Source organism: Protopterus annectens, chromosome 5.part0, assembly GCF_019279795.1.
Source record: "Protopterus annectens isolate FY-2018-M chromosome 5.part0, PAN1.0, whole genome shotgun sequence".
NCBI classification, from domain to species: domain Eukaryota; kingdom Metazoa; phylum Chordata; order Ceratodontiformes; family Protopteridae; genus Protopterus; species Protopterus annectens.
In genome coordinates this window covers 450960871-450987398 of record NC_056735.1, presented here as the reverse complement: position 1 = coordinate 450987398, position 26528 = coordinate 450960871, and the positions used below count along the sequence as shown (strand labels likewise).

Below are 26528 nucleotides of genomic sequence, written 5' to 3'. Positions count from 1 at the left end.
TTTAGTAGGTATAGGAATATAGCTGAGGCTGAATTACTTGGGTTTCTATTTTAGTTTATATTAGTTATGAAACTGAGTAGGGCTGTAGTGGTACTGTGATATGGCCAAAATCCATGCTGTTTTTGAGATAGGAGGTTGTCAGAGACATATATTAGGAGATGGAATTGTGAACATTTTTCGAGACTTTTACTAACAGGAGACAGTATAGCTACCAGTTGAAGGAGTGGTCTGTAGATGTACCTCATTTGTAAAGGAGAATATAAGATTTCTTCCAGAATTCTGGAACATAGTGCTCTTTGATGTACAACCTTATTAGGATGAATATATGCTAGGGCATCTGAGATAAAGTGTATGATGTACTCAGTGGGAAAAATGTCTGGATCTAAAGTAGCAGGTTTTAATTTAAGATAGAACTTTTTAATTGTGGCTGCAGGGTTTGATTGAAAAGAGAAGGAGATTTTGGGGGCTATATTAGTTGGGGAGGGGTGGTGATGTTAAGTTAGGGATGCTACTGATACGGGAGGTAAATGATTGAATGAAGTATGAGTTGAGCTGGGATGCTATGCTGTCTGACTGTAAGTTGGTGGAGGAGCGAAGTTGGGTGAATTGACCTGGGTGTAGCAGATAGTTGATTGTGTACCAGAATAGTCTTACATTCTTATGGTTTGACATTTTGGAGTTTTATGTAGTATGCATTTTTATCTAATTTTACACTATGTTTTGCTTGGTTTCTAAAGTATTCATGGCCCACTCTTTTCATGTCAAGGTGGAAAGCACATTAGCTGAGGAATTTGTTGACAAGTTGGGAACTAATGAATGGGACTTGAAATTTGATATGAAGATTAGCTCTGATAGCGCAGATTTTCTGGATATAACGATTACAGGAAAACATCATGAAATGTACACACAACATTATTTCTTAAACCAACTGTAGCAAATTCATTCTTGCATACTGATAGTGCACCGCCCCATTTGGTTCCTGGTCTCTACTGTCTTCTTCTTCTTTCGGCATTTCCTGATTAGGGGTCACCACAGCGGATCATCTGTCCGCTCATGATTGGCAGTGGAGTTTTACAGTGTCGAGTTGCCAGCCCGGTGCCCAACCATCCACAGAAGGCAAACACTCACACCTAGGGCCAATTTTAGAGTGTCCAATCCACCTACTGCATGTCTTTGGGATGTGGGAGAAAACTGGAGCACCCAGAGGAAACCCAAGCGGCTACAGGGAGGACATGCAGGCTCCGCACAGAATGCACCCTAGCCGAGAATCAAACCGGAGAACCTCTTGCTGTGAGGCGGCAACACTAACTGATGCACCACTGTGACCACCCTTCCTGCTCTCTCCTGTCTATTGGAAAATATTTGGATGGATAGAAATGCTAGTAATGAAGATGAATGCATTAGGGTTAAAGAATAGTTAGGGAACAGATTAAAAGAGTGAGCTTGTTCATACAAATATTGAAAGAACTAAAGAAACAGCAGGTACAAATGTTAATAAAGGCATAAAATGTAATAAGCCTGCAGTAGTATGTGATGAGAAAAGGCAAAAGGTATTTTGTGTATCTAAATACACTATTTTTTCTGAGATATTTTGTAAGGTAATTAAGGAATGCTGTCCAATTTTACTATACGATGATAAACTGAATGAATGTTTACTTTCACTCCATATTTTTCCCCTATAAAAGAGCTTTAAACCTATGACATCTGCCATTTAAGATTACAACTGGGGGAATATATACATTTCAGTGTGCTAGGCATAATGTCTGTTGATATGTAGTATGAACTAGTGTTAAAATTAAGAGTTGTCATCTTCTTTTGGCTGTTCCCATTAGGGGTCGCCACAGCGGATCATCTGTTTCCATTTCTTCCTGTCCTCTGCATCTTGCTCTGTTGTTAAAATTAAGAGTACACCACCAAAATTAAAAAGTGATTTTTTGTGTCAAAGCAGAATAGTTGTTTATGCTATATGTTGTAGGTGTGAAAAAATTAAAATTGTTTATGACAAACAAAAAGAAAAGTGAAAAAGTATTAAGGGGCAGATTAGAACAGTGCCTAATGCATATCCTTCTAGTGTTGTAGTGTTACATTTTAAAAAGGTGAAAGCTGTCAATGAGATATTTTAAGTATTTAATGATTGGAAATGTTTTTATGTCTTGAGGAAGTGAGAAAAATCGACTTGAAACTAGAATGATATTGAAATGTAATACCATGTACCCTAATGGTTTAATCACTGAATTAAAATACTCATTATTATGAATGCATATGGTTAGTTTAACTTTAAGAAATAAGTGATTCTTGCTAATGATGTTAATGATGTGATTGTTGATTATGTAAATGATGTGTATTATTGGCATTTCAGACTGATTTCTTCCTGACAAGACTAGTTGCTGAAGCAACTGAAGTGGCAATAAAGGATCTCTGCTACCTCCAGCTGATGCGTGTTATGCACCTCTAGAAGAAGCCATAGTCTGATAGAATGTGCTTTGACCTTACCTTGGAGTGCTTTGCCGTAGTAGGTGTAGTAAAAAGAGACAGAAGAGGACAGATAACTAGAGAGTCTGTTTTGAAACTGAAAGGCCCACTTGATTGCTTTTTGCCTTGGCTAGATAGACTGCATGTGTACATCCAGCAACTTAAGAATCCTTTCTCTTGTATTCTGAGAATTAAAAAAGGAATGTAGGAAGACAGATTCAGGGGCAGTTCAGTTATAACTTTTGATATAAAGGAAGGATTATTTCTGAGGCTAGCCCTGTCTTTGTTAAAGACTAGGAAAGCAGGAGTTTGCATGCAAGCCTTTAAATTAGAAAGTCATTTTGTTCTGCATATTCATTCTGTGAGGTAACTTATAATCACTGTCCTTGGCTAGGTATAACAAAAGACAGAACCAGTGCTGTTTGGACCAAAAGGGAATCACCAACATTTCTGGATTGTTTTTCTGAGTCTTCAGCAGGACCTTTGGCATGGTAGAACGAGAAGAAAGGCAAATGGGAATTTCCCTTTCTATGGAAAATAGAAGGCCACTATTTTCCAAGCTTGTTTGCTTAGGGCATTGGTGCAAAACAGTCTGAGCAGTCTAGAGAGGAGGCAAAAAATCTATCTTGGGAGCTTTCTACTGAAGGACAGTATGAAGACGACCTCTTAGTTCAGCATCCATTCATAAGGGTCTGGTTTGGATCTGCTAAAGTAGTCTGTCATAGAATTTTGCTCTCAATGGATGTAAACCACCAGGAAAAAAAGATGTGATGAATTACAAAGTCCCAAGCTATCACAGCAATCTTGCAGAGTGTGGGCTAAGACTCATCTTCCCCAGTTTGTTGACATGCCACAGCAGTGGCATTGTTTGTTAGACATTAGAGGTCATTGAGTGCAAAGATGATACGTCTGATGAGCACGGATCAAAGCTTTGGTCTCTTTCATGTTCATGTTATTGCCCCTGTCTATTTGGAGCAGTCATCCTGAACAGGCCGCTAATGTAAAATCTACAGCATCTACTGATACACTTTGTTTCAGGGCCAAATGAAAAAATGAACCACAGGACATATTGTTTTTTCTGACTTGAGCAATCAAAACAGTTCCTTCTTCATGGAACAGAAAAAAGGGATTAGAAAAGATAGAGTATGGCACTGTTGGACCCACATTAATTTCAGATACCACTGATCCTCCTAGTGGAATCTGGCATATGGGATAGTTTCAATTCTAGGTGCCAAGAACCCCATGGCTCTCAAAATCTGTCTTGCTGAGATAACGAAGATTTATCAGGGATATGAAGTAGCTTATAAGAAAATAAACTTTTTCTGGAGGAAGGAAAGCCATCATGCTAGAACTTTCAGAGGGTGTCTAAGGAACACCAGAGACTGAATGGGGGTAGATTTCATGGTGTTCAAAGTGAATATTAGTTAGAGAAACAGACTAATGAAGTGTATGTATTGTACTGACGATTATTTTAAAATGTGGTGGCCTGAATCAAGAAATCATTGAAATTTGGAAACTGTAAAATGCTGCAATCAGAGCCAGGCAGTTTGTAAAAAGACTTGAGACTGTAGATGAACCAAAGGGCAAATCATTAAAATGAAAGTGATATCCTAATGCATAAAATCTTAAAAAATATGTTTTTTGTATGAATAGGGATATACAAATAGGAATCTTTCAGGTTCAAGATCACCAAGAAAGCTTTAATAAAGTTGAGATCGAAAAAGTGTATTGAAAGGTTAACATTTTGAACTTTTAGAAAGGTGTTTAGATAAGACCAGAACTGGTCCCCACATTCCCTTTTTTCTTGGCACTGGGATGGTCTGGAGAAAACTTTTCATATTTGAATGAGATGGAAAGGTTCTATTTTCCCCAATGAAACAGATCTAAAAGACTTGGGACCCGAGGAATCCTTGAAGGTACAGGTGGAGAATTCCAGTGAAGTATGTACCCATTCTTTATTATATCCAAAACCCAAGGATCTAATGTTATTATTTTAAATAGAGGGAAAGAGAAAGCTTCCCTACCAGTACAGGAAGGGGCTAGATAAGGTGGTGGATACAAAATGGAAGTTAGTATTTTTTTAAACAAGAAACATCTTTATTTATATAAATGAAAATAAATCATACTGACATTTTTAGTTGCAAACATTATACATCATTTATAATCTATCCAGTCACTGTCAGTGAAACATTACATAGCCAATTCAAATCCTACCATATTTTAAACACCATTCCACCCCCAAAATGCTATTCTGCATGTATTGTCCCCACAATTTCCATTTTTTATGTAATTTGCTCCTAACCTTCAGAAAAGTATCCCTTGGATCCTTTGAATTCTGACTTGGGTTTATCCTGCCATTTCATTTTTTTTTGAAAATGCACTTCCTTTAGTTCAGAAAGTTTCTGAGATTTGTGAAAAATGGTCTATATTTGGATGTGCCCTTCCTCTAAAACTCAGGAAAGGAAGAAAGAGCGAGCTGTTTAAAACTATGCATTGGCTTTCCTCTAGTTTTTGAAAATCTCAGCAGAATAGGTATCAGACAAGTTATCTTTGTCTAAAGATGCATCGAGTATATTGGCTTTTACATCATCAGGTAGGTATTTGCAACCTTAGTAAGACATACATTCTGAGAACTGAACCCATAGCAGCTGCTCTAGAAGAATCAACGGTGTCATGTTTTCATTTAATAGAACCTTGCTAATTGGGAGGCTGTGTTAAGCATGTCCTATAAGGAAAATAAAGTATCTGAGTCAACAATATTGGAGATCAGTTTAGCCATGTTATCAAAGATTCATATGAGGCATATGAGTATAACAGTTAATGGCCCCATTTGGTTGAGCTGGTGGTAGCTCAGGTGAATGTAAAAGATCTAACTATACCTATCAAAAAGGCTAGAGGTCCTTTAAAAAGTTATACTTATTTACATTTTATATACATATTTTACATTGTTTATGTAAATATTGTACATAGTTTATATAATCTGTACATTGTGTTTCTTCTACTCATCATGTATGTATGTATATATATATATATATATATATATATATATATATATATAGGTTCATAGGTAGATACTAGGCTATCTGCCCTAGGGCATTTATAAGCCTAGCCAGAGTGTATTTGGCTTCCACCTCCCTATTAGATTAGCCTACTGTGCCTCTGTAAAGTAGGTCACAGAAGGTACCCCTTTAAGATTAGTTTACTGTGCCTCTGTCTAGCAGGGACACAGGAGAGATCCCAGGGGTGAATTTGCGATTTCCCATCCACGCGTCCAAACTTCGCTTGAAGAGGGTCAACGAGGGGCTATGTCTAACATGAATTGGGATTCTATTCCAGAGTGAGGAGAGCCTCTGGGAAATTAATCTGTCCCTCCAGCATGTCCTATTTATTTTTGTGTTGAGGTTTAGGTCCCTGGAGCGTGTAGCTCTAAGGGACTTGGATTTTTTGAGGTGGAGCATGTCCATTAATTCTGGGTTTGACATGGCTTTGTACGTCAGGCATAGATCGCCTCTGAGTAGGCGGTAAGTAACTGAGTAGAGCTGGAGTTTCTTTAGTCGAGCTGCATAGGACATCTGTTTGTAGCCCATGATCCTCTTGGTGAGGTACTTTTGGGGTCTCTCCAGTTGCTGCAGGTGTCGGGTAAGGTACATCCCAAAAGGGGCACTGTATTCAATTATGGGCCTGATGAGTGACGAGTAGAGGGGCACAATGACCTCTCGATCTAGATGTGAACCCTTTCGTGATAAGGTGGGCTATATAGAAGGTCTTTCTAACCACTTTGGCAACGTGATTATCAAAGGAGAGATTACTATCTACGTTGGTCCCCAAATCTCTAATTATTTCTTCCGTACTTAATAGATTACCACCTATGTGGTAATTTGTGGGCACCTTGTTTTTCCCAAAGGGGATGACTATGCACTTTTTAGCATTTAGCTTGAGGCCGTGGCTCTGGCACCAAGCATCAGTCTCTGTGAGACCCTTTTGGAAGATGCTTGTGCCAGCTGGAGATTACATTATGGCCCCCAGTTTGCAGTCATCTGCGAACTTTGTCAGCCATAATCCCCCTGTGTTAGCCTGAAACTCAGAGAAGTATATACCGAACAAGAGAGGTCCCAGAACTGAGCCCTGTGGGATGCCACTTATAACTGGTTTGAATTCGGACATGGCACCTGCGAATCTGACCATGTGGGTTCTATCTCTGAGCCAGTTTGCAGCCCATCTTGTGATATAGGGGTTGATATTTAAGCTGGTAAGCTTATTTAGGATGCCCGAGTGGGGCATTGTGTCGAAGGCTTTTGCGAGGTCCAGGTAGGCTGTGTGGACTACCTTGCTCTCATCTATGGCTTTGGAAACTGTTTCAAAGAAATCAACTAGGTTTAAGAGGCAAGATCTGCCCTTAAAGCTGAATTGGGTAGGGTCCAGTGTCTGGAGGCTCCCAATGTCTTTGTTTACAAGTTCCATGATCCATAGCTTTACAGACCAGACTAGTCAGGCTTATGGGGCGATAGTTTCTGGGGTCCGTTGTGGTACCACCTTTGTGGAGTGGTACCACTGTAGCTGTACGCCATTCTTTGGGTACATATCCTGTAGTAAGGCTAAGTTTGAACAGTGACGATGTGAGGGTTCAGTTCTTCTTGGAGCTCGTGTAAGACACAGCCTGGGACACCGTCCGGTCCCATAGATGCTGTGTTTTTTGCTTTGGAGAGGGCAGCTTTCACCTGTGCATCTGTGATGTCAGGGAGGTTACATTCAGTTGGGATAGGCATTTGCTCCTTTGGGGAAGGGGGTTTGCGCTGAATCTGTCTGCCAGGATGTTGGCTAGGTCTGTAGGTTCGGTATATTTTGTACCGTTATGTAACAATTCAGAGCATATCTGGGAGTTTCCGCCCATGTTCCTGACATAACTAAAGAAGGCCTTGTGATTATCTTTATTGTCTAGGGCAATTTTTCTTTTGAAGCTGGCCTTTGATGATTTTATGAGGGATCGAAGTTTCTTGCTAATACTGATCAGAGATGCCTTCCCTTTTTGGGATTTTGCACTGTCATGTAGTAGCTTCCTCCTGTTGTATAGCTTATTTATGGCCGAGGTTTACCAGACTGGTCTCCTGTTTTTGGAGGAGTGAGTCTTGGTTTTATTTGGGATAGCACGATCCATGCATTCCTGCAGGTGCTCATAGAATGCATTTGTAAAGGAGTCTGCGGATTGGGCTGTATTATCCTCTGGCCCAGGGGTTTTGAAGGATTCCACCTCAGTCTTGAGAAGTGCAAAGTTGGCTTTTGAGTAATTCTTTTCAGTGGTTTCCTTGGCTGGGGGTGGGGACGGGATATGGATGTCCAGGGAAATTTGTTTATGGTCTTATCTTACCAATGAGGGGTTTACCTCTGGTGTTGGACAGAGTCCCCATGTTGGTGATGACCAGGTCCAATATGTTGTTCCCTCTTGTGGGAGTGGTGACCAGTTGTTCCATTGCGTTATAGTTTATAAATTCAAGGAACCGTTGGGCGAGGGTGTTTGGGCTTGAGTAGTTTTCCCAGTCAATGTTTGGGTAGTTGAAGTCACCCAATAACTTAGTGTTTGGAGAGACCTTCATATTCTCCAGTGTTCTCAGGAATGCCAAGTGGGGTTCCTGTAATAGGGAGGGTGTTCTGTAGCAGGCTACAAACTGAAAGGCAGTTTTGCCCGCTGTTAGTTGCACATGGATGGTTTCCGATGCTTCGTGCAGTGCCACTAACCTGGAGGTGTAGGTATCTTTGATGAATATAGATACTCCCCCTCCTTTTGTGCTTCAGTCTGAGTTTTGGGGCCGAAACTCATGGTATGAGTTATAACCTGGTAGTGCGGGGGTGCTCTCAGGAGCCTTGAACCAGGTTTCTGTTACTGCACAGACATTGATTTTCTCCATACTGAGGAATGCGTGTGTGTGTGTGTGTGTGTGTGTGTGTGTGTGTGTGTGTGTGTGTGTGTGTGTATATATATATATATATATATATATTACACACGCACACAAACACAATACTTAGAGTTTATTTTTTGACCCCCACTCCCAGTTCCAAATAAACCATAAAATACAAAACATTCTTTTATCAACTCTTTCAACCTCTTTTTTACTTTTGTTCTTGTAATATCTAAATTCAATCATATCCATATTTAAATTACTTGCTTCCATAAATCCCTCCACAAAATTCATATCTAAAATCTTTTCCCTTAATATTTTAAATCTTCTGCATCCTAAAAAAACACATTCTCTAGTTTCAAAATCACTGCAATATAAACAAACTCTATCTTTTTTATTTTTGTAGGGCATATTCGCCTTTACAGGCAATTTTTGTATAGTTAACCTCCATAAAAGATCTTGGCAGTGTATCGTGCCCTTAAATCTTTCCATTCTTGCATTTATTGGATTTTTTCTTTATTTAGATCCTTCCGTGGATACATCCTATAATATTTTTCATAATCTTGTTATACCATTCTTTTCTTCAATTTTCAGTCTCTTTTACATTTACTTTCCAAAGAAGAATCTTATCTTGAAGTCTCCATTTCTTTTGTCATTGCAACAAATTGTCCTTTTTTGAACTAAATCAGTTGACCATTCTGTTTAATACTTCAAACTTAATATTTGTGTTTATAAAGAAACCTCATTCTCAGTTAAACATTTCATTACTCTATATAAATTTAATGATGTGGAATAAATTATTGGTGTATTAAACCCAAACTTTTTTTCTTTTCTCACATATAAAACAATTCCTTTAACCGTGTTTAACCCAGAACCCCAAATAAAGGAAAACAAAAAAATAAATGAAATGTATTCCTTCTCCAATGTCAATGGAACACTAAAAACACCTGCTAAATAAGTAATTCCGGATAACAATATAACATTAATTAGATATACTTTTTTCTAAATGAAACCCTAAAAGACTCCCATAACTAAAAATAAGTCTACAGCTCTAATATTTGTCATTATTTATCAAATGTAATCCAACTTTTCTCATACAATTGCCAGTTTTAGGAGGAGATTAGGAGGGAATTATAATTCTGAGCTAAAACCAGGAACAGTTGAGAGATGTGACCAGACATATTAACTATTTTCTTCTGGTTCTGCAAGACAGAAGGGGGGAAATACTCGACTGTAAAGATATTCTGTGTGTATAAAGATTCAAAGCATGCACATCAGGTATAAGTAATGTTATTAAAAGAACGGGTTATCAGAACAGATTAGTCGGCTTGAATCTAAATTTATTGCTAGGGTAAAGCCATCAGACCTAACTACAAAACTTTAAAGCAGTTTCTACATACAATGGGTTGGGGGGAGCATCTCATATGAGTCTGATAGAGGGGTATCAAGGAGACCGATATTCTGTGTCATACTGGCTAGGGACATATGACAGGCATCAAAGATGGGGATGGGGACTGAGGCAGTGAGTATTCTGTGCAAATATACAATGTCTGGATGCAGTGGGGAGGAGGGTCCCACTGTAGACAAGGACCTGATGTGGAGGTGGGAATACTTAAGTAATGAGTATTCTGTATCATATTAAAATTTTCCTCTTGCAGTGTATTTGGAGTGCTACTACATGACTGATCTGCAGCCACTGTAATGACTTGTGGTTATGCCTGGACAAGGATGGTGTACAACTGAGAGACTGATGTGGATGAGGTCTGCTCAGGAGGTATCTTGCCAATGGAGAGCAAGAGCCATGGCTGCCCTTGACAAGTGGTGGCAGAGCACTGTATATGTCCAGATGTAAATGACAGTGCACCCTGCAATGGCACCTCCTACATGGCCACCCCTATAATGTTCCCTTCTTCAACATCAAACACCATTGCCAATAAGTGTGGTGATGGTGGCACTAGCAATTCTCCACATGGACATGGAAGTGGTCTGTGCCATGACAGACTCCATCAAATTATTGTGCCCCTGCTCGTAATGTCCTCATGAATGCCACAATACATATAAATGAGGCCCATGGTGGACTGGGTTGCAGCAGACTGCCTGGATGGCATTGTGTCACACCTGTGTATTGATCCATAACACTACCCACAAGACAATGGCCCTGTAAGTTCTGACAGCTTCAGCCACCCCTGAAATTCTATGAAACGGTGGGTATACCCATTTCAAATGCAGTGCACACATTTGCTGCCAAACATGCAGAAGAAGCATCATTCAGGACTGGAACCAGTGGAAATGTCTAGCATCACTGGGGATGATGAACACTGGTGCTGTTGAGTCTCATGTTCTTGTGCAGGTGACGACACACCTTCAAGCTGTATTAAGGATGGATATACACTAAGGTTTGAGTTGGTATCAAACTGCACCTCAGGTAGCTATGACTTTTCATCATCATCAACTGCAGCTCAGATGTCATCAGCATGTTGTGCCTCAGCCTCTAAAAGTGTCACTGTGGCAGCACTTTACCCTGTGAATACACAACAAAATATGGTCTCAGAATGAGCTTGGGTACCTGGACCAAAACCATGTTCCTGTGGCATGCATGCTAAGGGTATCCATGCAAGATATGCCATACAAACTCAAACTACCTCTGCTGTCATCCTAACATAACTGAAAACCTGATGTTCTTACAGCAATATATATCCAACAATTGCTGTGGTCAACCTGTGGTGAGTACAAGTAGTGCAATTATACAATGCAACTACTAACCTGGTGTATCAACCCACTAGATGTGTAGGGGGATGGCTTCATCCTGATGCCATAGTCTGGTACTCCAGGGATAATTTAATTCCAAACACATTGTTCCCATGAAGAGACAAACAAAAACTCTTCTGGTCTCTTTGTCTGCAGCTCCCAGGTGCAGCCTTCATGGCAAACCTCTCACCCTCTTTGGGACAACAGTGCATTTTGGTAAGATACTTATGACACCACTAAGAAATGTGTGAGCCTCACACCATTTATGTCAAGGGCCACTGTCTGCCACTACTGGTTATATAAAGACTAGTGAGCACCCCCACTCCTCAAAAGGTGCCATCCATGTGTTCTCTATTCCTACAACAGGAAATTATTTTTAAGAAAGGCTGAAACTGTTTAGCCTTGGTCATCAATTTCATCCTTCAGACAAGCAGACACCTGTGACCACAAGACAGTATACTATTGGGTTTGGTAAAATGACAGCTACAGACAAAAGGATAACCTATGCAGACCATACAATAATCAAAGGGACATCTGTGGGGGTATGCTATACAGCAGCTGTAGGGGCAAAGATGAGACTATATCATGTGTACTTACCAACAGATGCAAATAAGATAAGGCAGGCATCCCTGCTGCCAACTGTCAGGATTACCTTAGTAGCTGTCAGTGATAAGGCCCTACTTTAGCATATATAAAGAATGTGTGTGTGTAGTCTTATAACTGAGGTACTCACCACCACTGACCAACACGTACATTAGGCAGGCGATACGAGTACTTCCACAGTGAAAGGCATGTACAGAGTGAGGTTTTTCTCATGTAGTGTGTTACCTTATTGTAAAGTAATTGCTACAGTAAAGAGACACATGCAGGCATACGTATGCCTGTCACTAGCTTTTTTTGTAATTTGCATTCCAGTGGAGGAGTGCACACCCTTAAGAAAACAATCAAAACACAACATATCACACGATTTCAGAGTACCATATGCTTTCCCAGTCTGCCTATATAATGCTCTTATTCCTCCTACTAATGCTGCCCATTTATGCAATTCAGCTTTTCAGAGCTTTGTGACTTGAGCTAGAAAATACCAACCTGTCTCCAAGATTATACACGTTTATACCTGTTTGAAAGGCACATAGACAAATTAGGTTATGATACACAAATGTGTGAATGGCTATATTTTGCTGCAGAGCACCCACAGCTTAAGGCATAGCCTGCTGTCTGTGCTCAAATGTGTCAGCTTGTGGCAAATCCTTGTGGGTATGAACATCATGCCATGTCATGGGCAGCAATGCTACTGAAATCACACTGGACAAAATTCACAGATTACCACCTTGTTCTCTGTGAAAGTGACATTTTCAGAGGAAATGTTGGGGAAATGGCAGCTTCTGCCTCCTTGGTATGTGAAGGAGAACAAGACCGTGCTCTACCTATTTCCTGGCGGTTTCCTATTCGAAGACCGAAGATGCATTCTTTCGAATGCGTCTTGGTCAAACTCAAAAGCCTGAAATGTCAAAATATCAAAGCGGCTTCTAAGCAAATTCTTTGCCAGGGAAAGATTTTGCTTGGCCACTTCATAACTTTGCCGTTTTGGCACTGTAGTGCGGTCTCAGAGTTGGTATATTTAAGTGGGGGGGGGGGCACAGCCCCCCACTTAATGTAATGTTTAAAGTAGTTTTTTTGTGTTTGGTTGTTGTTGTAACAGCGATTTTTTTTCCTAGGACTCACTTAAACAGCCCCTAACCCTAAAGTCTGTCACTATCGCACACGCCTAACCCGCGCCCTAACCCTAACTCACTTAACCCACCCCTAACATACAAACAATCACACACTTACCTGAACCCAACCCGTAACTTTCCACCACAGCGCTAAGAATAGCGAAGCCACAGAAATGGCCAACTGAATTATTTTCCGAGGAGAGAATTCCCTGTTCTGCAGCTTCACTATTCTTAGTGTTCGTTGAATAGTGTTCGATATCAGAACATTCGAAGTTTTAATACTTCGATGTTCTGATATACACCCGATTATTCAGACATCAACTGTTATGGTAAGTTCAGCTTACACAACTGTACTATGTTCATCATATTGATCAACGCTGTGGTAGCCTTAACTATATGTGTAGATTACCATAGCTAACTATATCTGGAAGGTGGAAGGAGGGAGTCCAGTAACCCATGGAAGATGGTCTAAGCAAAGCTTGATGTGGACCTAGAGAAGGAATCAAGCTTACAGTGCTTTATAAAATATGTACAGAGGACAAAGCGGCAACTTCGAGTATTTCTAGACTCTAACCCTTTTTCAAAAACCCATAGATGAAGCCAAGGCCCTAGTAGATATAGCCTTGATCCTGCCTGGAATAGATTTTTTATGGTGGAAGTAGTCTGTTTTGATACAAGTTGCCCTTTCATCTTACCTTTACAATAAATAAACACTTGATCCAAAGATCTGAGAGATATAGTCCTGTCCAAATACTACCGGAGTTGTCTGTGGACATCCAAGGTATGGGATATCATTTCTCCCTCATTTTACATTCAGTAAAGAAAAGGGGGAGATGAATTTGGCTTAAAATAAACTTGGATACCACTTTAGGGTAAATGAATGGTTACTTCTCAAAGAAACCCTGTCCTGGCAAATGAGGTAGGGTTGACTCACCATAACAACTTGCAACTCAGATACCCTTCTTGCAGAGGTCAAAGCAAATCAGTAAAACTGCTTTCCATGTTAAGAACCTCAAGAACCTCAAGTCGGCCAGATTAGCTGGTTCACACAGAGCAAGTGTTAGGATCCAACACAAAATTATGATTCTAAGGAAAGGCCACCAGTTTACTTGGCAGCCTTTTATGCAAAACCCCTTTCAAGAACGTTTTGACATGAAACTGCCTTGAAAATGGTAAAATGGCTGATAAATGAACCTTGACAGAGGAATAAGAAAGGCCGCAGGATAGTAACTCAGACATATATTGTAAAACCAATAGGTGTTTGGTATGTTATTGGTATCAACTAGAAAACCTTTTCCACTTGCTAATATGATTTTCTAGTAGCAGGCTTTTTTGCTTCCATTAGTACCTGCTGCACATTCTCAGTAAACAGGTGCCTAAAATGAATTAGCACCTTATGATCCAGATATTTACATTGCTTTTTCTTGCCTTTTATGAATGCAGCAGGTACCTTTCCTATATGGACACCATAGCCGATAAGCAGCAGTAACAATGCTACTTAGCTGTCTGTAGCTCTTTCTGCTAACATGCATAGCTTGGCTGCTATAAGCATTGCTTTAGTCAGCTATATTAGTGAATATTTTCTGCTCTTTCAAGGCCATGGTATGTGGCATAGCTTCACAGTATGCATTGTGTCTTGTACTTCTGTGTATACATTTCACTGCAAGGATGTGTCGTACCCTAAAGGCACAGCCAGCTGCCTGTAAATGTGGCATGCATTCATTTGGATATTCCCTGTCTGCCTGTGTCACCTGTTGGTTGTTTAGATGTGCAAGACTTGCAAAGAAATGCAGTGTTATCTCTATGAATTCCATCCTGTGTCTCTGAATCAAAGTAATATTTTGTGCTATAGCATGTACAAACTTAGAGCTTATATGTTTTAGATCCATTTGAATGAGACATGCGCTGTACTGCATGAGGAAAAGACACTTGCAACAAGACAACAAGAGTGCATAGTGCAGTTAAGTTGTGCACAATCAAGGTCTTTGTAACAGAGATATCTGTTTAGCATATCTAGCCAAACTTAAAACAGTCTTGTGCATAGTTTCACTTGATTTTTGTGATTAAAATGTGCAAATATTACTGTTACTGCTCAGCTTTTACAACTGAAAAACTGAATCATACACTAGGACACAGTACTGATTCACTACTCTCTGGTTTATAGCTGTCAGTGTTTAACTCCAAGTCCATTGAACAGTTATACTCTAAATTGCACACGTGTTAAACCATATTAATTTGCACTGTACAAATAAGAACTGCTCATTTTTCAAACAGTTAAATGCTACATCATCAGGAGCTTATATAAAAACAACTTAGGAATACACTGCAGCCAGAAGAATTGGGGTTCAATTACCAGTGGAAGTCTGGCATTTAGTTTGGAGGATTAAGGCTACAAGGTGGTAAAAAGCTAATTCCTGTGGTCAAGGGTTTGATTCCCTCAGCTTCTATTTGCCTTCTGTATGACAATGAGCAAGTCACTTTACCAGGCAGATCTTTGGGTCAACTGGGGAAACTAGGCCAGCTTTTCAATGGCTTCCTTGATTGTATACCTAGTAACTACTTGTCTTGTCATAATGAACTAGTACCATGGGCCTGGCCATCACTTCAAATCACTATACTCAAGATAAAACTTAGAATGCTAGTGCAGATTGTTACAGTGGAGCTGCTCCTTAATTAGAAGCTGGTGAAATAGAAATCATTCTGTGTTTTCCCATTATTTTCTACAAAATATGATCCATTAAGATGGATGTTTATAATAAAGTGGTAATTTGCAGATGTGTGCATCCTCTTGCTTCTGCTGTGGACCCTTTAAAAAACCAAACTATTTCACAAGCGTACCAGAAACAATCAATGATATTTCTTACAGCTTTAAGAACTCCCAAGTATTTAAAAAAAATCTAAAATGCTTATTTTCCCTTTTTAATCACCAAGGCAAGCAGATATGGCCAAAGACCACATAAAACTATAAAACTAAAAAAGCAAAACAGATACCCCACCTAAAGCAGTACAGATTCAACAAGTGTTTTCTTTTAAAGGCAGAAAAAGCATTAAGATGGATGCACCACTGAAGAATTCCACAAACACTTGATGTTCGCAGTAAAAGGGAATAAAGCAGTGGTAATGAATGAAAAATCATATGTACTGTGTCACATCAGTGAGTATAAAGACTAGTCCTTTTCGTACATAAACATACAAATGATAATAGGTAGGGAGCACATGGTCCCTCTAATTTCTCCATTCCTTCAACTACTAGGTGAGCTACATTCCCCTAACTAATTTCAGCTAGATTCCCCAACACAACTCTTCTAGATTTTCTCAATACATACCTGAATTCTTCATTCTTTTTATATTCTACAATTTCCTATGAAGGTTGTCATACACATAAATGAAATCAAACTGACTGGTTACATTGTTTTGCATTCATAGAGTCACTAGACAGTTTCCTTAATATTCAACTTACCCCAGATATTGGCACTCCAGCTAAAACCCCTGATTTCTGTCAAAAGAAAAAGCAGAAATGAAAATGTTTTACCTTCATTAAGTTGGTACACTCTTAAAATTACAAACCATAATTCTCAACTCTTATATTTACATAGAAATATGGAACATAAACCAGCACCTCTTTAAAACTGACATTTGACTTTGAATTTTTAATAAAAATTAAAAATAATTACAACTCCACCATGAAAAGGTCTTACCAAAATGTGCTGTAGGCACTTAGATGTGACAAATTTTTTTTACACTTGCTAAGTGAGAGGGTAGGCTGGTCCACAGACCCTTTTTTAGAGATGACTGAGGCCCTAGGCATTAAACTAAAGGTTTACATTTGACAGAATTGTAGAGAATAAACTAGGACATTTAAACGTCTTATGACAGAAATTATTAGACTCACCCCAATTAACACTGGAGTAAATTGTAACTATTACATTTGATGGTAAAGTCAGACATGCAAAAGTTACACAACGAAGTGGAGTATCTAATAGATAGGAGTAAGTAGTAGCATTTAGATGCATATTTATAAGTATCTGCACAAATAATTTGTGTGTGTGTGCAGTGGGTTGTTAAAATGAAATGGTTGGTGAATGCCAGCCTAATGTTGAGACTCACCTTATATCTGTAAACCTAGCAGTCATGGGTGCTGACATAGCTTTCAACATCTTTGTTCAAGAATCAGGGCAAAGCCAAGCACAATCAGGGGCAATTTTTATATATTACTATAATTCACTTAAAAAGCTAATAGAGCAATGTATATTTTATATCAACAGGCATTTAGTGAACAATAAGTATAAAACTCTATAATGTGCAGCATTACTGATAGACTTACCCTCAGTAATTTACCAGAAAACCAAAAATTCTACAAGGATTTGGGGGGGGGGGGATCAGTGACACGAGGTGTGGACACTGAAGAGGACACAGAACAGAGCAATTCTAAAAGGGGAGTTACTATTAACACTTCTAATGAGTAGCAGCAGGAGATTTCAGTTAGCTGGGGCCATTTTGGAAAAGCTACTTACTTCGATGACTAAGCAAAAATATGAATTCTGTAGGGTGGGGACACTAATGTCTGAGGATTGTTCATTCTACTTGTCAGTCAGTTAGCTAGAAGAGGGCAGCAGCCTTAATAAAGGAATCATAGTGGGGTAAGGCAGATGAAAGGTGCCCCAAGCACTATTCAGTAACTAGCCAGCTTTCATTAAGGGCAGGGAATGGTGCTCAGAGCTGTCTGAAGGTGAAATAAAATGACAGCCCTATAGGTGTTATGATCAGAGTTTAAAACAACCACAGGCAGGATATACTTGAGTTTTGGAAAAAAAGATATCAGTGGCTAGTCCTCGTCTTGCCTTGACAGTGAGTAATCTAATATATTCCTCTACCTCCGAAATATACTTCATTATGAGGAAGATAAATATTAAAACATTTGTAGTCCACACTGTTCCTCCAGAAATGGTACATCATGCATTCATCTGATGTAAACAGTACTGAATCATATTAATTAATCAAAACGACCTTTTATAAGTATGAAGTAACACATCTTGGGAGCTTTCTACTTGAAGTTGTTAGTAAGTGGTCCACATTTTGCCCATTTATTCCACATTTTGTGAGGTAGTGCTCCACATTTTGGAAACAGAGAAGAATGAGAGTTATGCATCTTCTAACACACCTTAACTAGCTTAAGCACAATACTACAGCTGATATCAACATGCTGCTGTAAAAAAAAAACATTGGGGTGGCAAGCCAAAGACCAAAATACTGTTTTGTTATTATTACTGATTTAAGAAGTGGAATTGTTTTGGAGATCTAGAATCAATAAGATTTGTGATGATTTCTGGTACTGTACCGTTCTAAAAATCATGTATACAGATTTGAATGTTTTAATTGAAAGATGAATGTCAACTCATGACCACAGTTTTAGCAAGATATTTTTTAACACAGGCCGAATCTGTAATTGGTCATTGTTTGATCAGTTAAGCAAATTTAAAACAAAAAAATAAATAAAACTGCTGTTTTTGCAGAGGAAGTATGCCATATCAAAGGAGGAATAAATAATTGAGAATAAAAAAGATGAGATTTTAGGTCATTAAAAATAATGAGAATAATATACCAAGAACAGTTTTTATGGGACCTAATATTAGACTGATTAGCCTAATACCAAAAATATAAAAAAATAATGTATATAAACATGACAGATCTTTTGCATAATGCCTTCCACAGCTATTAAATAATCTTCTGTGATTCTCAAAAGTCATTCATTAACTTCCTTTAAAATAATCAGCGAGATTCAATAAAGCCTACATGGTCCATTTCCACCATGCGCACGTCATGTCATGATGCGAACACAGACTGTTTTGTATTCAGTAACTGGCTCTACACTATGTTTAGCACCGCGCAAACAAGGTAAACAACATGGCATAGTAAGTGCATTATAAGCAGCTGAACTGCATGCTAATCAACCAATCCAACATGGTTGAGCTACTCAACAAGCTATAAAGCAACAGTGTAGACTTTGTGGTGGCTTTTCCTGTGAATTCCAAAACCTATTGGAATACAGCCATGGAAAGAATGTTAGGGGCTGCTGCTGTTTTTAATTCATTGTTATGTGCATCAGGCTGAAGCCTATGCTGCTGCTACCAATAGACCCAAGATAAGTGTTTAACCTGGTGTCTTGTCTGCACCATAAACATATATATATATATATATATATGCAGTATGTAGCTGACAAAATGCAAGCATGCCCTCTCAAGTTCGGTAATCCTCTGTGCAGATATAGCCCAAAGTAAGAGCCTCTTTTCTGTGTTCTCCACATAAACAAGTCTCCACACCTTCAGTTTCCCTAGCTACATGGATGCCTTGTATAGTGTAAATTCAGGGCTGTCAGCACAGTGAAGATGCAAATGATGTATAAACCCATTAGAATTGCTGAATCAAAAAATCTTGGATCTGTGCAGGAGATGTAAACATAGTGCCAGCACTCCCTCAGTGTTTGTTGTTAATGGATTGCAACTGTGAATGATTTCTGGCTGGGAGAAAAAGCACTGCAGGCTGCCTTACTTCCAGTGGGTGTGTCATGTCACATCTACAAAGTGGTGGATGTAATGCTGGAAATGTAAGCAAGCAGCACAAAAATCACAGGTTGTGTCCTTGACATCCAACCTGCCCTTTATTTCTTGGAAAATGCATATGATATTATTTCCATTTAATATACTCACATATTTTAAGGCTAATGATATAAAATGGCTTACACACTGCATGTGTCAGATTAATGGTCAGATAACTGAAGAATGACCAGCAAACACAGGCAGGTAACACAGATGTGTTTATTTGCAAGCAATAATCATAACATGTTGTGTGACCACTAAGTGCGCTACATCCAAATATAATTAATGTAGAAGTAACACTTGTATGGTTTCATATTACTGTAGATGATGTTGCAGCTGGTCATGTGCAGAATGATTTCAATTCCTTGCTGCTAAGCTGGGTGTGTGGTAAAGAGGGATAAGGCACTTATCCTGTGTTCTGAAGGCTAATTGGAGTGAGAATTCAAATCCCAGATCTCTGTAGACATATCTAATGTGAACCATCATTTTCTAGTGTGCATGTCAGACTGATTTTCCACATTTGAGCTACTTGTTCTTTTTTGTCTATTTTCCTCTTCTGTCTTTGTTTTTTACATTTCTTTTTTTTTCCCTGACTGCTTGCGGGGTGTGGCACTTAGTAGAAACACAGGAAACCAGAGAAATGGAATTACTGGTTTGGCTGTGCTTCTCATTTGTGCGAAGTGTAGCAGTGCACAAACTGAACAATGGACCCTACCTCCTCAGGCAGCAGACATGACCCCGACAGACTAAAACAGAAACTGGGTGCATTCAATTAACAGTATTGGGCATTGGATAAACCCGCTAAGTGGCACTGAGTGGTGGTTAACAGCAAGACCTTAACAATGATTATTAAAATGGGGAATGTCATGTAACTAGACCTGTGGCATAAGTTGTAACTGTAGGGCAGGAGTGCAGATGGTCCAGTGTTCTAGTACAGGGTGTGCAACCTTTTTTTCGCTGTTGTTACATTACAGTCTATAGCAATGAACTGAAAGATAGAGAACTGTTATTTTAATCTTCTTGTAGCAGCAGGTGTAAGTGTAGGACTGCTATACACATGGTCCTGGGTTCAAATGCAGGATATTCCATACACTTTTACTGTTGTTCCATTTCCCATTATAGTTAGTCTCACTTATAACAGTTGACATAGTGGAGCTGATATTAATTGTATGTATGAGGGCTGAGACAGTACTATTGTGTCAGTTATTTATGTATATAGCTATGTATTAACACATTTATTATCACATGTATGACTGTGGGTATACTATGTACCATATTCCTGTAAGTATATTTCTGCTATCTGGACTGGATAAATGGGGAAGGTTATGTCAGGAAGGGCATCTGGTGTAAAACCTTTGCCAAATGACATATGTGGACAACAATACAGATTTCAATACCGGATCAAGTCGAGGCCCAGGTTAATGACCGACACCAGAACTGTTAGCCAAGAGGGTGTTTGTGGAAATTGGGCCACCACCAGTACTGTTAGCCAACAGGGTGTTGGTGGAAACTGAGCTACTCTTGGCCGAAGGAGAAGAAGAGGGGGAAGACATGCCCAAAGTCAGGAAGACAAGAGGAAGGTTAGGAGTGTGGTAGTGAGGGTAGAAACTTTGAATGTTGGTAGTATGACTGGTATAGGGAGAGAGCTAGCTGATATGATGGAAAGAAGGAAGGTTGTTTTATTGTGTGTGCAAGAGACTAGATGGAAGGGAATTAAGGCCAGGTGTATTGGAGGTGGGATCAAATTGTTCTGTCATAGTGTGGATTGTTCTATCATAGTGTGGATTGGAGAAGAAATGAGGTAGGGTTGATCTTGAAAGAACAGTATGTGTTTTGCAGGTGAAAAGAGCATCTGATAGACATGTTTATGAAGCTGGAAATTAATGGTGTGATGATGAATGTTGTTAGTGCATATACTCCGCAAGTTGGGTGTGCAATGGATGAAAAGTTTGGAGTTAGTTGGATGAAGTGGTGGTGAGTGTACCCAAAGGTGAGAGTGGTGATTGGAGTGGATTTCAATGGGCATGTTGGTGAGGGGAACAGAGGGGATGAGGAAGTGATGGGCAGGTATGGTGTTAAGGAGAGGAATGCAGAAGGTCAGATGGTAGTGGATTTTGTAAAACGGATGGACATGGCTGTGGAGAATATGTATTTTAAGAAGAGAGAGGAGCATAGTGTGAAGTACAAGAGTGGAGGAAGATGCACACAGGTGAATTATATTCTATGCAGGAGGACCAGTCTGAAGGAGACTGGAGATTGTAAAAAGGTGACAGGGGAAAGAGTAATTAGGCAGCATAGGATGGTGGTCTGTAGGATGGCGTTGGTGATCAAGAAGAGAGGGAGTGTGAGGGCAGTGCCAAGGATCAAATGGTGGAAGTTGAAAAAAGGGTAATTGTGAGGTGGAGTTCAGGGAACAGTTACGACAGGCACTGGGTGGCAGTGAAGAGTTGGGTAACTACAGCACAGCTGGGTGTGCGTATGTGTGTGTTTGTGCACTTGCTTGACATTAGACAGAGCATGTTACACCAGCAAGTGGGACTCTGTTATATTCACCTCAATAGACACTGCTGATGTCATCAGCTATAAAGTGTTGTCTGAGACTCTGTAAGTCAGACTTGTGCCAGTGCACCTGCATAAAGTATTGTGTTCTGTAGTCTATGTACTTTGATAGGTAGGAGTTCTATCCTCACTGCAGTCAACTGGGTACGTGTTTGTGTACTTGCTTGACAGTAGAGAGACCATTTTACAACAGTATGTGGGACACTGCTTTCACCATATTCCTCTCAACAGACTCTGCCGATTTACGGATGTGCAGTATACACATTAGGGCACGGTCAGAATTGTAGTCCAGGCACAAGTCACCTCATCCTTTCCAGTACAGATTTCAGGCTTTCAGTATATCAACGTATGTCATGGCATGGTTTCAGGACCTGTACTTTCTTGGTGTGAAACCTCCATGGTCTGTCCAGCTGCTGCAGGTGTTTGGTGAGGTACATGCAAAAGGAAGCATTATACTGCATTAGTGTTCAGATGAGGTTTGAGTACAGTGGTGTTATATCCTCCTCAGATCTGGATACAATGGCCTGACTTCTGAGGTGCAAAGTATAGCCTTTACATACCACTGTGGACACTTGGTCAAAGTTCAGATTGCTATCTGCATGCTTTTCCAAATCTTGCACCATTGGTTTCAGCAGGGGGAGGGGGGACTGTTGTCAATGGTGCATTTCCAAGGAAATTCCACTTTGCATAAGGCACAAATCTTGACACATTCTATATTTATTACTAGACCATGTGGTTTTGGCACCAATCATTTGTGAGTGTTAGCCCCTTTTGTAGTACAGTCACATCATTGGTGGAATGAATGATTTCAACCATTATGCACGAATCAACAAACTTGGTAAGCTACTGGTTGTATTTTGTAGCCTGGACTGTTGAGAAATAGGTTCCAAGCATTATAGGGCCCATCACAGATCCTTGGGTACACTAATAGTGACAGCTGCAACAGTACAGATTGATTCACCAACTTTCACAGTATGTGGTCTGTCGGTGAGGACATTGGTTAACCATCTAGTAATGCAACTGATAATCCCCAGCTTGTAGAGTTTCTCAATGATACCCGAGTAGAGGGATTGTGTTCAAACCCTAAGACAGATCAAGACAGGCTGTATGTACTGTGTTACCTTCATGCAGACCTATCACACAGCAACAATGGGCTGTGACAACATCACAGATTGCTTATAGTACGACTCAGAACATATGTCTACCTGATACAGTGTGATATTCAACACCCCCCCCCATGGACTATACTCTCATAGAAGGGTGTACATTGACATGCATCCATCCCAGTGGGCTGGGGACAGCACCTGAGGCATGCATCTATAGACACATCCCGACTCCCCTGATCTGTGAGGTAAACCAACATATCAAGGACCTTCTGTAAAGGGACACTAGTAACATCCCAGCTGTGTGGAACAGACGTGTGAGTTTTTGATGCTACATCCATGTCTGTTACATCTGTTAGATGTCCTCAAAGAGCAACATCCTGTAGAACTTGAAGAGGCCAAGGCAGTCGACAGATGTCCACACCGAAGTATTCACTCCACAATGGTAGAAGTGGCCATCGACACCTATATCACCAAGTGGGTAGAACAGTGGATCACATACACTGCATCTAAATATGTAGAAATGTGTGAAGTGACCTATATCTCATGTCCAGTGATCAAGTACGAACATTAGGAATGTCTGTTGGCCCTTTGCTGTCCATGACTAAAATCCCAGTGGTCAAGAATTACATACAAATCTTGTGTCTCAACAGCTGTCTGGAGGACTACAGATTGTGGACAGTCATTGACTCAAACTAGGATATTGGTATAATACAGACAGTATCATCACACACAACAAAGATTGCTGACACAGCCATAACACATGTTTTAATAGGTGGGTATTTGTTTCATTATGCAAACAAATGCACAAACCAAGGATCATGTAGACGGCACACCCTATCAGCAGAGCAGTTATGTGATGTGTGGCCTGGAATATATGGTATGTGGAATGTCCACCAGCATGTGTCCACGGTGGTGAGTACTCCTTTGTACTGTATATAACACAACTACTGAGTATGTGCAGGACATCCACACAACAGGCCATAATATCTTCATAGTTCACAGCCTTTACCACACCAATACCGGAGTACAATGTACTGTTCCTCATGTCCGTCCATACACATCTTCCAATGATGTGTAACTGAAGTGTACCACCTTTGCCACTATGAGCTGTCATACATCTATTTGTTCATACCTACACATTAGTTTTGTTGCATAAGCATTACTGTTTGATGGCACAGAACTCCATAAAGTTGTAATAACACATGCATGTGTGATATCTGCTTCAGTGATGACCTCATGATATACACAGCTGTTTAATGACATGGATGGCATGACAGTGTGCACCAGTCAATCAAGATCATGATGTGTGACGTCTTACACCTCCTGCATATGTCATTGTCAGGAAAGTGTGCTTAATTCAGCTTAACTCAATGTCAGCAAAACTAAGGAGACCATAATAGACTTCAGGAGAGTACAACCAGCTCACTCTTCTCTCGTGATAAATGGGGAGGTACTGGAAAGGGTAAAGAACACAAAATTCCTGGGGGTCTATATAGCAGAGGCTCCTTCTTGGTCAACCAATACCAGTCACACAGAAAAGAAAGCCCACCAATACCTACACTTCCTGAAAAGACTGAGGAAAACAAGCCTACCTCCCTCTATCCTCTCCACCTTCTACAGGGGTACCATAGAAAAGTTTCCTAATGTGCACTTCGCAGTGTGGTACGGAAGCTGTTCAGCTGCAGATCAAAAAGCCTTACAAACGATAGTCAGAGATGCAAAGAAAATAACAGGATCCAAACTTCCAGAGATAAAGGATCTATACATGACACTGTTACGACAGAGCAACAAAAATAACAAGTGATCCTACACACCCTGCTTTTGAACTGTTCACACCTGTCATCTGGCAGATGATACCACAGCATACACTGTAAAATGATCAGGTTCAAGAACAGTTTTTCTCTCAAGCGATTAAACTCTTGAACGCTGGTATAAATCTCAGGGATGCAAGACTCTGACAAGTCTTGTGATAATCAAAGAATAGTGCAATAACAATAGGACATCACAACAGTTTACAAGAAAATTGTGTGCAATAGAAACTGCTAGATAGTTGCATAATAGAGAACATGGAAATTACATTGTGTAATAAGTACATGTGCAATAAGGAACCAATCAGCTGCTATAGTGGTGCATAGAATAATTGAAGTAATAAGTAATAACTGTTTAAGAGATAGGTAAATGTTAGGTTCGATACACATGCAACTGTTATATATGCATACATCTCTCTTCTAAGCATGTGTAATTGTATTGTCTTCTCAATTTGAACATGTTGCATGTAATTTCATTTAGACTTCACTGGTGGTGTCTAAATGACAGTAATGTTTACTTTGACTTAATTGCACTCATAGATTGCTGACATATCCTAATAGTTGTACAATTATGTTGGTGCAGACCCATCTATGCTCACTCAGAAACATATATGTTGTGCCAGAGACATGGGTATTACTGGTGATATTATTATGATATTGTCCACAATTGTGTGTGATGGTTTTACTGTTGGCCATGAGCCTGTACCTCTGGCCTACTTGTTGGAAGCCACTGCTGACAATACAGGCATACTTAGGGAAATCAGTTTTCACAGCTTCACAATATGCACCCAACCCCAATTGTATTTAACATCCATGACACATGTCCTCTCTATTGTTCATGTCTGGATGCTTATATTACACAGTTATCCTCCACTGTTATGCCGCCTTGTGTGCCAATTATATCATATACATTTGTCACTGTGCAGTCCATACTGTGCCATGTGGAGATGTGATTAGTGTTCCTGCTGCAACTGTCTTCCTTTTACATTTCCTCATGTGCAGTATGTTACAATGTTTCACCTGTGCTCCTTCCCTATTCAATAAACACACTTCCCATGACTGTTTCTTATAAATGGCAGTCCATGTACCCTTACAGATCATTGACTCAACTTGTACAGACTGCCTGGAATGGGATTCCACAAAACTCAGCACTATATACACTGTTCTGTCCTGTCCCCGCAACATGGTCCGTGTGGCATTCTGCTTAGTCCTTTTACCCCAGTATGCTGGAATGTACACAAACTGTACTCAGCCTGCAACACAATACATTAATATATGAAAAATCCTGCTGGTCTGTGTGGCATTTCTCGCAATCCTCCTAACCCAGTTTGCTGTGCTGTAACCAAGTTCATTATCCGTGTTGCTTTACACGATTTCCTGCTCGTTTACAGCTGCAGCATGAATATTCACTAAGGGCTACTGCTACTGTGCAAATATGTAAACTCCATGTAGGCTTCACACAAAGTCTACATGGAGTTTATTGAATCCCAGGGAATCTTTATAATAGGTTCATAGGTTCATACTAGGCTATCTGCCCTAGGCCATTTATAAGCCTAGCCAAAGTGTGTGTGGCTTTCGCCACCCCTTGGGATGAGAATACTACGCCCATTTAGGGTTTAGTTTACTGTGC

The 26528-nt window shown here is 39.9% G+C and overlaps 1 protein-coding gene across 3 annotated transcripts in view; it reads right to left on the bottom strand.

Moving 5' to 3' along the window:
- The window catches only part of GK (glycerol kinase), a 609816-nt gene that overhangs the window by 284429 nt on the left and 298859 nt on the right, over positions 1–26528 (bottom strand). For all 3 annotated transcript variants that reach the window (XM_044072382.1, XM_044072384.1, XM_044072383.1), the window contains one exon: positions 16290–16325. In XM_044072382.1, the coding sequence (XP_043928317.1) occupies positions 16290–16325 (36 nt within the window). The remainder of the gene's footprint in view (positions 1–16289; positions 16326–26528) is intronic.